General features: G+C 39.3%; 2 protein-coding genes across 5 annotated transcripts in view; one reads left to right on the top strand and one right to left on the bottom strand.

Annotated features, from left to right (window-relative positions):
* nfat5a (nuclear factor of activated T cells 5a) overlaps positions 1 to 4,354 on the top strand; it is a 27,036-nt gene extending 22,682 nt beyond the window's left edge. For 2 of the 3 annotated variants that reach the window (XM_079684154.1, XM_079684155.1), the window contains exon 12: positions 93 to 4,354. In XM_079684154.1, the coding sequence (XP_079540280.1) occupies positions 93 to 469 (377 nt within the window). In that variant the 3' untranslated portion in view covers positions 470 to 4,354. The remainder of the gene's footprint in view (positions 1 to 92) is intronic. The other variant, XR_013808635.1, reaches the window with a different exon arrangement.
* LOC307040932 (hypoxanthine-guanine phosphoribosyltransferase-like) lies at positions 3,916 to 14,318 on the bottom strand. 2 transcript variants are annotated; one of them, XM_079684157.1, is made up of 9 exons: positions 13,973 to 14,318; positions 13,589 to 13,695; positions 13,060 to 13,243; positions 12,635 to 12,700; positions 12,525 to 12,542; positions 12,330 to 12,412; positions 11,150 to 11,196; positions 10,438 to 10,514; positions 9,145 to 9,717 (listed from the first exon to the last, which is right to left on the bottom strand). In XM_079684157.1, the coding sequence occupies exons 1-9, from the start codon at positions 13,988 to 13,990 to the stop codon at positions 9,670 to 9,672; spliced, it is 648 nt and encodes a 215-aa protein (XP_079540283.1). In that variant the 5' UTR covers positions 13,991 to 14,318; the 3' UTR covers positions 9,145 to 9,669. The 2 variants fall into 2 exon arrangements, with proteins under 2 accessions (XP_079540282.1, XP_079540283.1); XM_079684156.1 differs by lacking the exons at positions 11,150 to 11,196; positions 12,330 to 12,412; positions 12,525 to 12,542; ... (2 more) ...; positions 13,589 to 13,695; positions 13,973 to 14,318 and adding exons at positions 3,916 to 4,899; positions 7,771 to 7,929 and having other exon boundaries at positions 8,285 to 9,717; positions 10,438 to 11,121.
* Between the last annotated feature and the right edge of the window lie 479 nt (positions 14,319 to 14,797).

Here is a 14,797-nt window from a genome sequence, read left to right on the forward strand (position 1 = left end):
AGTACAGTAAATCCAAGCTAAATGTAAGTCTTGCCAAAGCCTTTACCTGCTGTTTGGTTATAAGGATTATTTCCATTCTCTCTTCCTCCTAGACTCGCCCCAGCTGCTCAGTTCCTCCGGACCCACCCTCGCTGCTCAGAGCCCGCCTCAGAGCTCCAGTCACATGCAGCCTCTGTTGGACCAGCCAATGGGACAAGCTGCCTCCACCATGCCACCTAACATGCATAGCAGCTTACAGAGCACCCTTCAGGCCCAAATGCAGTCAAGCTTAGAGAGCGCCATGCAGACAAACACACAAACAACAATGCAGTCCAGTTTACAGGCAACCATAGAGACAAGCCTGCCGACTCCAATGCAGACCAATCTACAGACACAGAGTAGCTTACAGAATCAATTGCAGGCTTCAATATCTGCATCGTCCAACATGGATAAATTTGAGGACATACTGGAAAGCCTACAAAAGCAGTGAAAAGTGTTTAAACATCCCTACATTGACCAGAGTGCGTGGTGTTTTGTGCAAATGCCACAACATTTAGAAAACAATTGGATATTTAATCATTAAATGCCCCTTTACCTAAAACCTCAATTATACATTCTTGCAATTGTTTTTATTGAATATTTTAAATATTAGAGCCTTCATACATCCATCGTCCTTGAATCGAAGAATCCGCCTTTGTTATTACTCCTCTTGCAGGATCAGAGAGGCCTGTAATAACTGCTTTATCCATCAGTCTCAGAAATGCAGAGTTTTGTTGTTAGTGTTTTTAATAATATGAGTCTGAGATGATGATAAAAAACCTACCAGCTTTGGTGGAGAAACTGGAAAGGGATAAAGAATGTCAGCAACAGGGAAACGGGAATAGTATTGTCAGAGTAGGCGGAGCAGATTAAAACAGCCAGCGATGAAGTGAATATCAGATTGTGTCAGATAAAAACTGAATCTCATGTTGTGAGTGTAAAGACTTCAAGCCCAATATGAGGGGAAGAGATGTGTTTTTGTCTGTTCATCATGTGAATATCATTTACCTGGCATAACAACAGGGATAAAATATTGTCCCCACTCAATTTAATCTAATGACATGACAGGATATTTTGCAGTTAATTAGACCCTGGTTTTGCACATGTCATCAATTTGACTACTCTAAGAGTATAGACTGACAAATTAAGTACATTTGTAGAATGTTTGCCTCCATTATATGTGCTGCACATGACCAGACTCTAGTAGAAGAGAGTTTGAGCATCGATCGACTCCACAAAAAATAACTCACTCACCAAAATGGTGATCAGTCAATACATTCTGGTATTGTAGGGGGTTCCCCCAAAAAATAAGAGGGCCTATCAAACACTCTCAAATGAGATTCACCCTTGTGATAACTGTGACTTGGCTTTTGGTTCTGGCACCTCCCAGTGTTTTCATAGGTCAAGGCGACAATACCGGGCTTGCAGAAGCTTTTTTGTCCAATTTTAAGAAGCATTCAACTATGTAGTGTGTGTGTATATATTTTTTGTTTTGAAGAATTGGTAACTTTTACAAATTTAATGTGGATAGAAAGAAACGTTCCACTTGTGAAAATGGAGTGTCGTGTGGTTTTATAAACATTTTATCTCAAGCACTTTATAACCTCTAGATAATCCTTATATTCGTCCACAGCTCTCTACTGACCCAGCTGAATTTGTACTCGGAACTATTCAGTTAAAAAAACGAAAAAAGTAACACAGCAGTTGTCTTTGTAAAGGTAAATACATCTTAATCAAGCATTTTTACATTATTTTGTAGGTCTATGACAACTTTGTATAGGATGTCTACTCACTGTTGAATTCCTCTTTGTATTCAGTGTCAGTGGTCCAGTCTAAACAAACAGCCATTCCCACAAAAGCATTGTCAATTTTCAGTGTTGGAGTGGTAAGTAGGCCTTTGTGTTTTACACACTGACACAACACCCTAAAATACTGATTTCTTTTAGTTAGTCCATGAAATGAAGGGGTTTTCATCGTATTGTTATTTGTACCATTTACTGTCCAATCTGTCACTTGAGACTGTTTTACTTTGTGTTGTGTTAGATATTTAAGTTTTTGTCTCAGTGTTGGTACCGTGTGAAGTTGGCATCGAGTGCCCGTCCCATGTGTTGTGAACAGGGGCTCACTGGTAAATGAAATCTCTGTTACATAGAGGCCGCCATTTTGATCTATGGTGCTATGTGCAGGCATGGTGGGCACTTCTGATGTGATGATAGTACATAACAGTTTATACTTATCTCTATAGCACTGACAATAATTGTTAGTTTTGAAGCGGCGTTGAGTCTAGAGCTGGCTGTTGTTGTGGGGTCAGACTGGAGCGCACCCAGGCATACCAAAGCTCCTGTTGTGAATCATCTTGTCTCATTCATGTCCTTGCAAATGCTATCATAATGTTTACTCATTCGTACTTACTCATTTAAGTTATGCAGCTCTTACATGGATAGTAATTCAGCATGTTTTTGAGTGCAAGATTTATAAAAGATACGTAAAGGTACTTTGTGTCATTGATCAGTTTTCCTCTAAACATTTCCACCAATTTGATACATTACTCTATTTTTTGATGCAAAATATAACGGCTGTACTTTCCATATCTATAAAAGTGGCCAATTTTGGCATTATCATAAAGACAATTTTTGAGAATAATTCAAATGTTAGAATAGTGTTGCTCACATATGCATTTGTTTACATTTTCATAGTCATACTATTTTTTCCTGCAGTTGTTCGTGATCCGTTTTAAAGTAACTTATCTTTTTTAGAATTTTGTATCCATGTATCAAAAATGCAGAGTATTTTTGTAAAACTAAACTTTTTGGTTTATGCTCATAGCACAGAATATATCATTGCTGGTATGTTTTCCTGAAATGAAGCGCAGGTTTATTGTGAAGTGCGTGACTGATATTAGTAATGTAATTAAGTGGACATCAAGCAAATATGTTGGAACTTAATTATACTGTTTATAAAAATGACTTTACCCAACCTGTATAACATAATACATGGGCTAGGTTTTTCTTGTGTGTTTGTTTTTTATGTCATGCATCTCAAATGGCACTTTGACTCATCCATTAACTGTAGATCAGGTTAGAGCGCAGTAGTAATGTTTCCAAGCATTCCAGTCCTCTTGGGGAGTTTAAGAGCACATGATGTTGCGGAAGAAGTGCGGAAAAGTAATGCCTCTTAAAGCCATACCAACACAGAAAGCCAACCTGTGACTTCAGTTTCATGAATGTACATTTTACCTCATGGTGTGGACATAGAGCTTGCTCTGCATCTGACATCGGACCAATTACAGTTTTAAAGAACATATATTTTGAGGGTGGGGGTGGCACCAACTGTCATTTTTATCACTGTACATTTTGTCAGATTGTTTAGTCTTGGATTGTGGTGTAATTTCATGTTTTTTCACGTCCAGTTTCATTTTGAGCAATCCAGGATGCTCAGTCTGACTCTTCGAATAGCCACTACCACCTGAAACAAAACATGTGAAACATTAATTTAAAAGGTGGTGAAGATAGCACACAAATCTTTACAAAATATCAGTTTTGTCCTTCAGTCATGTAATGAATATCCATGTATATTTAAATGTGAAATATACTGCAGGGGTATCTTGAATTTCAATTGTGATGCTTTCAACAGAACTTTGTGTGCCTTGATAACTTAACTGTTACTCTGCTGTGTTTACTGGTGTCCCTTTCGTGTCATACTATTTGGCTCCTTGTCCTTTTTATTCTCTAGGACTGTTGAACATCAAGACACCTTTTTGTGATGTAATCTTTATTTCTAAACACAAGCATTACCATAGCCCATACAGATATATTTTGTTTGTACAACATCGTGCAGCTTCACCAGTGAATTGTCAACTTGTTTGTTACTTTCTGTTGAAAATGTTTTTCATGCCTCATGAGATTTGTACATGTGAGGTAAAAGGGACGAGACCGTGGAGATTGTTTTATGGAGAGCTATCTTGTGTTGATGTGCTTGTCAACATTACTATTGTTGCTGTGAACTGCTTGATCAAAAGGAGCAACCATGATAAATTAACTGTTAATTGCCAATAGTGTGAGCTGTATCTTGTGTGTACTCAGTTAGCTCACTTTTCCTAGTTCGCTTTCTATTTCACATTCTCCAACAGTTTTGTTGTATCCGTTCTGTGTAGCTTGAGCTTTAGTATCTAGCCTTAAGACCCCGCAGTCGGGATAAAGGTCAACCCCAGTGTGTTATCATACATCTGAACTATTATTAACATGTACTTTGCCTTGGTCTGGACATTTGTATACTCTTCTGTTTATATCTGTAATCCTGCTGCTACATTAAATGAATTAATAAAAATTAAAACGTATGTGTTTTTTTTCTCATAAGTGAATAGTTCTGAAAGTTTTATATATTAATCTTCTCAAGCAAATATTGCACATTACTAAATGTATTCTTATCTTCACAAGGCTATATATGAAGGAACAACAATTATAAAACACTCCTGCTTCAGGTATTTGTATCGGCACAAATGCATTACAAGCATCAGGACACAGCTGGTCATAGTTTACTCGTTCTTCTGTGTAGAACCTGTTGGAAGAAGGATATTGGATCTTCTGGGTCAAAAGCAACATGAAAGTCAGGTTTTTTCTTGAGAGCCAGGGCAGCGACCAGTATGGCAAACATGGCAGTGAGGCCCCATATGTGATACTGGCTTCCTGAATCAGGGTCCACAAAATGGAAAGAGTGCAGCATCCCCGTTGTTCCGGCAACACCATGGGTGGCATAGTGGTCCTTGTCGCTGGTGAAGAAGTCCAGGGGGACAGTGAACACAGCACTGACCTCAGCTGGGTTTGGACAGGGACAAAATGAATCGTCTATGAAGCCAACCACCGGGGTCACCAACAAACCGCTCTGTTAAAAGAGATACAAATAGAGGTGGGAGGGGGGTATGTGAAATAGATGGACCAAAATCAGCTGATGCGTTTGAAGCAAGCGGCAAACTCTTGTGCAGAGCCGGGAGGCCAATAAGGAAGTGCCTCAAACTGCAGTCCATCTAGTGGCCAGTAGGAGCAGTCTGCAGAAGGGAGCAATTTCCATAGACCCCCATGTTAAAATGACCAACTTTACAGCAGAAATAAATGTTTACATCGTGGTTCAAAAAAACATATTCTCTGTATAGTAAGATTCCTCCTTCATGACAACTGTGTGGGGGGCGCATTGTTTTATAACACAACCCTTTTAGTTATATTAGGTCTTAAAGTTTTTTTTAAATGCGCAGCTTATTTCCGGGTTTTAGGCATGGTTTTAGGACGCGTCACTCTCTCTCGTCTCCTCTTCACACACCATACTTTTTGCGGCACACGTACTTACAGCCAATCAGCTCTGAATTATGTGAGATGACGTATGGTGGGGATGGCAGCTCAGTGCCCCTATGGTCATTATTTTTTTGCCACACATTAAATAGGAAAATACTCTGGGCATGCGCAGTGTAGTTTTGACAGTGAGAGGGAGGGGCATGATCGGGTTTTGTCCCATATGGCTCTAAAACAGCTCAATAGGCACACACTGTAGACACTAATTAGAAGAACACAGACTAAAACAGCAATGTACAGACGAATCAGATGATTAAACATGATCTTAAAATATATATATATTTTTTTTTTTGCATTTCTTTGTAATCATTATTTGTAATACTTTCTGCTGACACTAATGACCAGTCGCCACTGTCCTGTTGACAGTTCAGGAGCGTCAAACTCCAACCGTCGAACTAAAGATTTCTCATGAACCTTTGTGTGAAAAGTACTGCGGTACTGTGTATGCGCCTAGGGACTGAAAAGGGGGTGAAAAGGTTCTCATGAACTAAGTTCTAGTTCCGTTTTTTTTTTATGTGAACAGTGGCGGAGCTGGGGGGTGGCTGGGAGTGGCCACGGCCACCCCCAGCTGAATCCTGGCCACCCTATTGGCCACCCCAAACACCCTCACCACGGGGGCCCAAACAATTTTAGAACAATAAGAAAAAAATGTTTAAGTAACCTTTCATCATTCATCAAGAATTAACATTAATAGGACGTTATATTGATAATGTAGTCACTAAAATTACAATTCCTTTAAGTTATTTTCTTCCAAAAGTTAATTATCCAAAGCCTCTGTACACCCCCTTCTATTTACATGTAATGGTTTGGTTTGACTAAAGGGTGAAAGTATGTCACCCAGTTTTTCAAAGAAAAGGTGGGTGTGGTCTATGAGTGGAGGAAATGTGTCTGTTAGCTACGCGTAGTCCATTGTAAATAATAATTGTTATGTTTTTTTTTTACTAAGCTGACATTAAGTACTGTTAATATCTATACAGGTTTTTAATTTCACTGACATTTAGTAAATGCAGGTACATTTTTAGCAGCTATTCATACTAAATCAGTTGTCCCTCCCCCTGGTGCCAGGACCAACAGATCCATCTCTAGACTCAGCAGCCCTGTCCCCCCCATAAGTGTTATATTTTCACAGCTCAGTGTCAGTAAATATTGTGCAGTTAGTATTGGACTACAAGATAGATGCAAGCCTGTACAGGTAGAGTTATTTAAAGCATAAATTAGTCGGTTAGGTTCTGGAGGTGTGGTTACAGCAACTGTGATTGGTTGGCGTGGCCTGGGCCTGGTGGTGGGGCCCAATGTGATATCTTTTCATGGGGCCCAAAATCCCTGGCGTGTATGGCCAGAGGGCAGGACCTATAAACACATTTACTACCCAATAGCATTGTGAGGCTGAACAAAATAACCTTTTGTCTATATGTAAATGTAGTCTTTTAAAAAAAAAAAACATTTACTGACTTTTTTAAGATAGCTTCAAGTAATGTTGTAAAATTACAACCGGGGGCCTTACAGGGTTAAGGGCTATTGTTTATTGTTATTTACTTTAAGATGTTTATTCTTAACCTATCATTTAATTTAAAAACTCTTATTTAAATGATGTGTGTGTGTCTCTGTATTCCTGATGATACACTGAGAGAATGAGCTCATAGGGCTGCTGATCACCATAAGCTAAACAGTCTGTATATTGCATTACATTTGTATAATGTAAGCTTCGTTGATACTTTGCCTGCGGGAATACGAAAAAAATAGTTAGATATACTGAATATTATTTGATCTATTCCACCCACTTACTCCCAAATAATGTAGAGGTGTGTTATAGCCTTAAATAACCCCTTATTTTATAGTGAGATGTATTTTTATGTTCATATAATAGCAGTGGCAAACCGCCAGGGCCTTCAAGGTATTCAGAGAATACCCTGGAACACTCAGATAAAACAAACAAAAAATCGATTTAATTATATAAATAAAATGTATATCAAATTAATAAATGAGAATCGTATCTGTTTTGTTGATCTGTAATATTACAGTGTTACGTTGATTTGTTTGTCCTTCTCGGACCATGCACTACGCATTACAGTGGTTTTGTGTTAGAAAAGAAAGCAAGGCGGCGGCGGAGGGTGTGTGTGTCTACAGAAGGTCCAGTTGTGATAGACACGGTTCGCCACTGTATAATAGTGACTTCAATGCCACCCCAAAATGATCACTGGTTCCATCCTGGCCACCCCACGGAAAATGTCCTGGCTCCGCCACTGGGTGTGAACGCACATTTTCTGAACTATATCAGAACTATAGCTACTGGGAAAAGTACTCCGGTGTGAAAGCGCCTTATGTGCAGAATCCTATGGGGGACGTAACGGACACTACGTCCATTTATACAGTCTATGGTTTGAAGGGGTAATTGTTTGCACTGGCCTACCTTATTGATGATAGGGACCAGTCTACAGACCACCTGAACATCTTCAGGTGGGAGACCTATCTCCTCCTCGGCCTCTCTCAGAGCTGTGTCCACATCATCTCTGTCACTGGGGTCTGTCTTCCCACCCGGGAAACACACCTCACCAGCACTGGTCCGCAGCTGCAGAGACACAAAAGGACTGTTTTACAGTACTGCATGCATAGGCAGCATAGCACAAAGATATAATAGAACATTAGAAATTCAAACATGCTTTACCTCTTTATAGGCTACTCCTCTGTTGTGTTTATTTCTCAAATAATGTTAATAATAATAATTTTCTTTGATTTTCAGAAAACAAACCAGCTGTTTATTTAACTGGTTCCAACCATAGGTCCCAACATTTATATTGTGTTATGCAATGGACTCAATCAGAGACTATTCAACTGAGGCATAATACTCTTATACATTTAGATCAGAACAGTTGACAACAGGCTCTCTGAGCTGAGTACACCCACAGTTGACCCTCACTTGTTACCTCTTTTGATCGCAGGGTCATCATGATGTGCAACTCTCCATTCTTCAACATCAGTGGGATCAGCACTGAGGCTTTGGGTAGCACCGGTAGAGAAGATAATTTGTTCCCGATGTCAAACTGCTCTAAAATGGCTATGATGTCCTCTTTAACATGCATTGTAGCAGCTGTTTCGACGCAGAAACAGAGTGGAGGACAGGAAAAAAAGACTAACGGACAAACTATGTAAAAGTACTCGAGTACAGCATGAAACTGCGGGTTGTCAGGTCCAACGGAGTCTAAACAATCAAATATTAACTAGTGTCTGGTAATCAGTAACTATGCAGCATGCAATGAACAAGTTAGTTTATCGTAAATAAAACTTGAAATAAAACTGAGGTCCATTCGTCCCACATATTCTACGTCACACGGTGGACTGATAAGCTAACGATAGCATGAGGAACTGCTAACATAGTATCTGGGATAACAAATGTAACTAACTAAAATGTCTTTAAGAGTTATTTCGTAACTTCCCGTATGTCATTCGACAGGTAAGTCAAATATATCACTTCCGAGACGTGATTAGACTACTGTACCTCAAGGCCGAGAAGTTTCATAACAACCAATCGTCACAGTGTGCGACGAACACAGCCAGTTAGCCACAAGCATTGTAGTGACGAATTTGACGTCGATTTCACATTTGCATCTCAAAAGTAAAAAACGAGAGTCTCATAAATAGGAATGCAAAGATTATCACATGGATTAAATGGAAATGGAGTGCCATTTTCACTTACACATGGCTGTATAGAAGCCACAGTTTTAAGTATTTTAACATAAATATAACTTCAGGGAAAAGTGAAAAAATACATTCTCAAAACTAAGAATCAAGGTTTCACAAGATTTGTATTGCTGTAAACAGGTCTTCGATGAAAGCATGAATAAAACATAACGTTACAGTAGGCCTACATTCCAAGTCAGTCATATTATGGCATAATGAGAGGAAATATCTGCATTATAAGTCAAAAAAACATTACAATGAATTGAAGGCTACTTACATTTGACTCACAGCTCACTTAACATAAAAGCAGTAATTAGCCTGAGACTTGTGACTTGAACAAATAAATTACATTCTTCTATCCATCTCAAAGATAAGACAGCAGGCAGTCTATACACATGTAAATAAATAAATAAAAATGTAACAACCAAAATATGTGTAGTATACATAACTGATCCCATGTATTTTAATTAAGGGAGAAAAAGTTCTAAGTTATTTACAACCCACATGTCACATTTTGTGGATTTGTATGTAGAAAAATAAATAAGTTTCAAAACACAGCAAAACTAATGATGGGCATCACAGTGGTCCTAGTCTTCATTGATATCAGCCATCGCCTCTCCAGCACTTCTGCTCACACTTTGTACTTCTCCTTGGCTTGATCATTCAGTATACAGATGTGCTGTGAACGGGTAAAATAAATCAGTGGACAGTGCATGTTTTTTCATTACATTCTCTGCATAGAAATCACCTCTGGCTGGCAGAGAACTCTCTGCTCCATAGTTTCTCTTGGAATAAAACCACATTGTACATTTACATAATCTGTTCTATATTTAATATTCTACCTGTCATATATTTATGTATATATGTATGTATACATAACACCTTGTTAATTCAACATGTATATTTTCTACTTTCTTGTTTATTTCTAGTCTTTGAATTTTTATTGTACAATGCCATGTCTTTTTTATGCTGTACAACAAAAACATTTCCCAAATTGGGATCAATAAAGTACTATCTTATCTTATAGTTCATCATTTGGATTTTTATTTTTTTAAATGTGACTTTTTGTGCAGTTGCTAGATACAAGTGATGGCACTGAGGTCATGTCCTGTTTAATTTGTACTGCTTGAAATGTACTTTTTCTAAGATTTAAAAAATAATAATGATAAAGTGTTTGGTATCACTCCATCACAATACATTAAAAACATGCTTGCTTTGAGCCAGCTGATAATGGAAACTATTCTTTCAACAAAACAGTTAACTAGTTTTGCATTTTGAAACTGCTAATATATTATACTATGAGAATCAGTGAACAACTGTATACGATTAAATGATAACATGGCATGGGTTATCTGTCCTCATACCCCTTATCTAAAATCATCTACACCAGCAAACTTACACTGAGATCTCTGAAGTACTCATTGTAGTCCAAAGCATAGCCCACCAGAAAGGAATCTGGCACCTCAAAACCAATATCTGAAATAAAAATACAGACCATTACTACCACTGTGAGGCACATAAAACAACTGCTTATTTCAAGTGCAGTGGAAATTAAACTCTCTCAACTCTACTCGCTGATCTAAAATGAGATGTGGAAACATTTACTGTGGTCTGAAACTCTGTGGTGAACTAATAGATGTTGCTCTTTTAAATGTCTCTTTGAGGTTGTACTTAAGCTGTCACAGCCAGTGGGAAGTCACAATGCTTACAGTAACAGCTGTCCTTAAGGAACAATCTTAAGGGGATTATACAACACAGACCTAAAAGCATTACATAATCAGAGACGGTGTGAGCAGGGGGTTACCAGGAATGCATTAGTGCATAAGTGCCAGGCTCGGCTACATTTGGAGTACATTTTCCGGAAATAACTGTTAATCCTGCATGGAAAAAACACAGTTTGATTAAATAACACTTCTCCAGCCCTTCCAGCCAACAAACATACAGCTCTGAAAAGAATTAAGAGACCACTGCAAAATTATCAGTTTCTCTGGTTTTACTATTTCTAGGTATGTCTCTTGATTTTTTCCAGAGCTGTTCGTGTGAGCATAGCATGATCACTGCCATACAATACTAAAATCCATAGATAACTTAGTGCAAAGCGAGGCACTCACAGTCTGGTCTGTACCCTGAACTCCTCGGGGTCCTCTTCACCAGGAGGCTACAATTACAAACAAGGAAAATACAGGATATAAAAAACAAAAGGCTCTGTAAAGGGAAATTGACATGCTAAAAAGAAAGAACAATTGTCACCACAACATATTCAGTGCAAGTTTTAAACCTGACTGATTGGTACACCCTCACAACATCTTAATTAATGCCTGCCACGGTTCAAGATCAACCTCTTTGTGTGAAGCTTATTTTAAACGTGTGGATGCAGAGTAAAGGCTAAGTGGGGCCAATGAATAGAGGTTGCCTGTCCTAAAGCTTAACTCACAGAAAGAAAGCGTTCTGTGAGAGTGAATGATTGTCTTTCTCTATGCTATATGTGTGTATGTTAGTGGCCCTGACCTATCAATGGTCTACTTTGCATCTTGCCTAATGTCAGCTGGGATTGGCTCAAGCTCCTGCGAAGTATAGGCGGTTGTAGCAAAGGGATGTTCTTTCTGGACGTATGATCTGAGCTCAACAGCCCTATCATTTTACATAAACAAGGTTCAGAATAGTCTCAGATATAGCTGTTTACTGTATTTTCACATAGACTTTAAGCTTTTGAAATATAATCCTTCAATTATTTTAGCACCACAATTACAATTTCAGTCAGCGCTGTTGTTTTAGTGTGGCAGCAGAAATGTGAGCAGAAGTTGCACAGCCTCAGCAGGAAGAGGAACTATCTGCATGGCGTGAGACCACAATGACTAAGTAGAATAATTGTTTTTTTCAGTGTTTGAACTGAGTAAACTTGCCATTTAAGAATTGTATTCATAGTTCAGATAATAACTGTTATTCAGCAACATATTTGCTAAGTATAATTATAGGGTGAACATTAAATCAGTTCAAATGAGCCTACCCATACACAGTAGATCAAACCAAGACAACTATCTTTTATGCAAGCATCATAGGAAACCCACGTTACTTCAACACATTTCCTGTTTCAACCAGCTGTCGGAAATACATCAGAGAAATTGCCTCTACCGCCACAGTGCAGTTAAATTAGTGCGGCAGATTAACTCTTAAGCTGCTCCCTCCCTCCGTCACATTACATCTCTAATGCAGTCCTAAAGGAGAGTGTCCATTAGACATGTTACAGTGGAGGTATACAACTTGGTCTGTAAAGTGTCTAACGGTGCCTACCTTACAACTTTAACCATCTTGGGATTGCATTCACTCAGCAGGGAGAGTAGCGTCTGCATGGTTCTTCCTGTCTCCACGATATCCTTTTTATAAAGCAGGACACAGTAATTGGTTACATTAAGGTGGAGTCAAACACACACAAAAAAAATCCTCAGTATAGAGCCTCAATACAGAATAAAGAAGAAAAGGTCTTACCTCGACGATCAAAACATTCTGTGGGGGAAAAAGGACAGTAGATAAGCTATGCAATTATATAACGTGTGCAGTTGAGGAATTTCTGCCTGAAAAATAAACAGTAGACCAACCTTGCCTGAGAGACTGGACAGCTCATCCCCTCCTATGACTTTGACACTGTTTGTTGACTTGTCGTTCTGGGGAATACAAAGCAAAAACAACATTATCCATCTCAGTGAGTTTACAGATCCGATCCTTATTACATAAAAAGGCTGAACAATTCATCTTAATTAGGTTGACATTATTGTGGTGCTCCAGAAATGTCCCTTATTGTATTCTACAGGGGAAATATATATATATTTGATACAGATTCAGACATTTACAAATGTGATCATTGTAATTTGAGAGGGATGATAAGAAATGATCATTCCCTCCAATATAGTGAATTATATCACAAACGCTTTGAATACTGCAGAGGAGATTGTTCTCATTTGTATCGCACACCTCACATCATCCGAATTGGTTCTTGGCAATTAAATGAGTAGAAGCAGCTTACACAGTAACTCTTCACCCTGATGAAATCCACTGTCAAGGGGACTGATTTATCGCTGTTCTGGTTCAGGGCTTTGATGTAGTCCAGCAGGTCTGCGAAGAACTTGTATCCTCCTTTTAGCACACACAGAGCTACGATGTGATGTCCCCCCATGTCCTGGATAATATCCCGGGCTAGACGCTCTGTCCTGGGTGGGGTAGGTGGTAAACACAATAGAGTAAAGTCAGGGAGGGAGAGAAGGAAACAGTACATTAAAATTCAATGTTGACTGCAGTACAGTATTGGCCGAGGGGATATGCCTTACATGAAATTGCACTTAAACCTAATTGCCTACAATGCATTTCACAGCACTGCACTGGATTCAACCCCAACCTCCCAAATCCACATTCAAATAAGCTTCAGGATGTGGGCTACAGTGATTTGTCAAACAAATACAGTAAAGTGTACTTAGCACAAACCAGTATGTGTGTGTATCAGAGAGCCTGACGACTTGAGAGAAATATGACTTGTTTTCATTGTATGGGGGATTTACCTGTCCATGATGAGTCCATGGGGGATGATCACCTTTTCCAAATCGTTCTCATAATGTCTGGGGACGCAGAAATGGTCCAGATCATAGCCTTTCTCATCATCAGCGATCTGGAAGAGGAAGAAGCAGCCTCTTTAACTAAAAAAACGGTTGGCACTGACAGATAACGTTTGATCACAGTGAAGCCTCTCGGTCACCTGTTTATCCCCGCACACACATGACTTACAATGTATGGGACATCAGACGCTCATGTGGCGGAGCGAAACACTTAAATAATGATTGCAAAGCTAATGCAACCTGCCGTCTATCAAACAAGCCTACGGTGCAGAACCACACCCTGACAATTAACAAGTAAACAAACAAACACCCCAAACCCAGCAGCCTCACCTCGAGGAACGAAGCCATGTTGTCGTGTTGTTCAGTCGCAGTGAAATGTGTGAGAAGTCATGCTCAGGTCCGGAGAGAGAGGGAGGGAGGGAGGAGGGTTTATGGACTGGAGGAGGCACGAGTTGCTCTGCTCCTCACCGACTGCTGCTGACCGTGCGCGAGCAGCACGCGGTGTCTCTCTGCCGGGGGGTTAAACCCGTTACGTCACAATCCAGTTTACCTTCCCAATAATCTTATTTGCCATACACAACCTGGGTTTTACAATGCGCTATACTGGTCACCACTACAGCTGCTGCATGTCTGGGTAACTGTGGCAGCAGAGAGCAGTTTGGAGAAGCAGCAGATGACGCAGTTTTAAAAATATACCTGATGACAGATCCGCCTCCTCACTAAAAGCACTGCTCTCTGTGCACTGCAGTACGTTTACTGTACTGCGTATGCGTACTTCCTATACATTGTAACCAGAATACAACAAAAAAACCTACCCCCTATTATAACAATTAATTAAACTACCTATTATATTAATATGGGCTAGATATTCTTTTTCGTTGTGCTTCCTTTTATTATGATGTACTCCATAGTTGATGAAAGCAATTGCCCATTAGTTTACGAGCTGTATTCCTATTAATAGGCTCTGTTCAATGCAGCTTTTTAGTACAACTAAATTACTTCTAATAATCTACAATTTGGCAATCAATTAGTTAATACTGCCATGGGACACACACAAAACCTATTTGTTCACTGCTATTTTTGTTATAAGTGGCCCTCTCTCCAAAACTCCAGGTTCAACAAAATCTGCCGGTACATCTGCCTACAGGCATGTTT

Source organism: Notothenia rossii (assembly GCF_949606895.1).
Source record: "Notothenia rossii genome assembly, chromosome: 5".
In the NCBI taxonomy this organism is placed as follows: Eukaryota; Metazoa; Chordata; class Actinopteri; order Perciformes; family Nototheniidae; genus Notothenia; species Notothenia rossii.

What these genes read in the sequence shown, in the direction of transcription:
- LOC307040932 (XM_079684156.1), bottom strand. Translation starts at nt 8,440, where the DNA reads ATGCATGTTAAAGAGGACATCATAGCCATTTTAGAGCAGTTTGACATC. An exon ending in TGACCCTGCGATCAAAAGAG is followed by an intron (nt 7,930 to 8,284) that starts GTAACAAGTGAG and finishes GTGTCTCTGCAG; the next exon opens with CTGCGGACCAGTGCTGGTGA. An exon ending in TGGTCCCTATCATCAATAAG is followed by an intron (nt 4,900 to 7,770) that starts GTAGGCCAGTGC and finishes CTCTTTTAACAG; the next exon opens with AGCGGTTTGTTGGTGACCCC.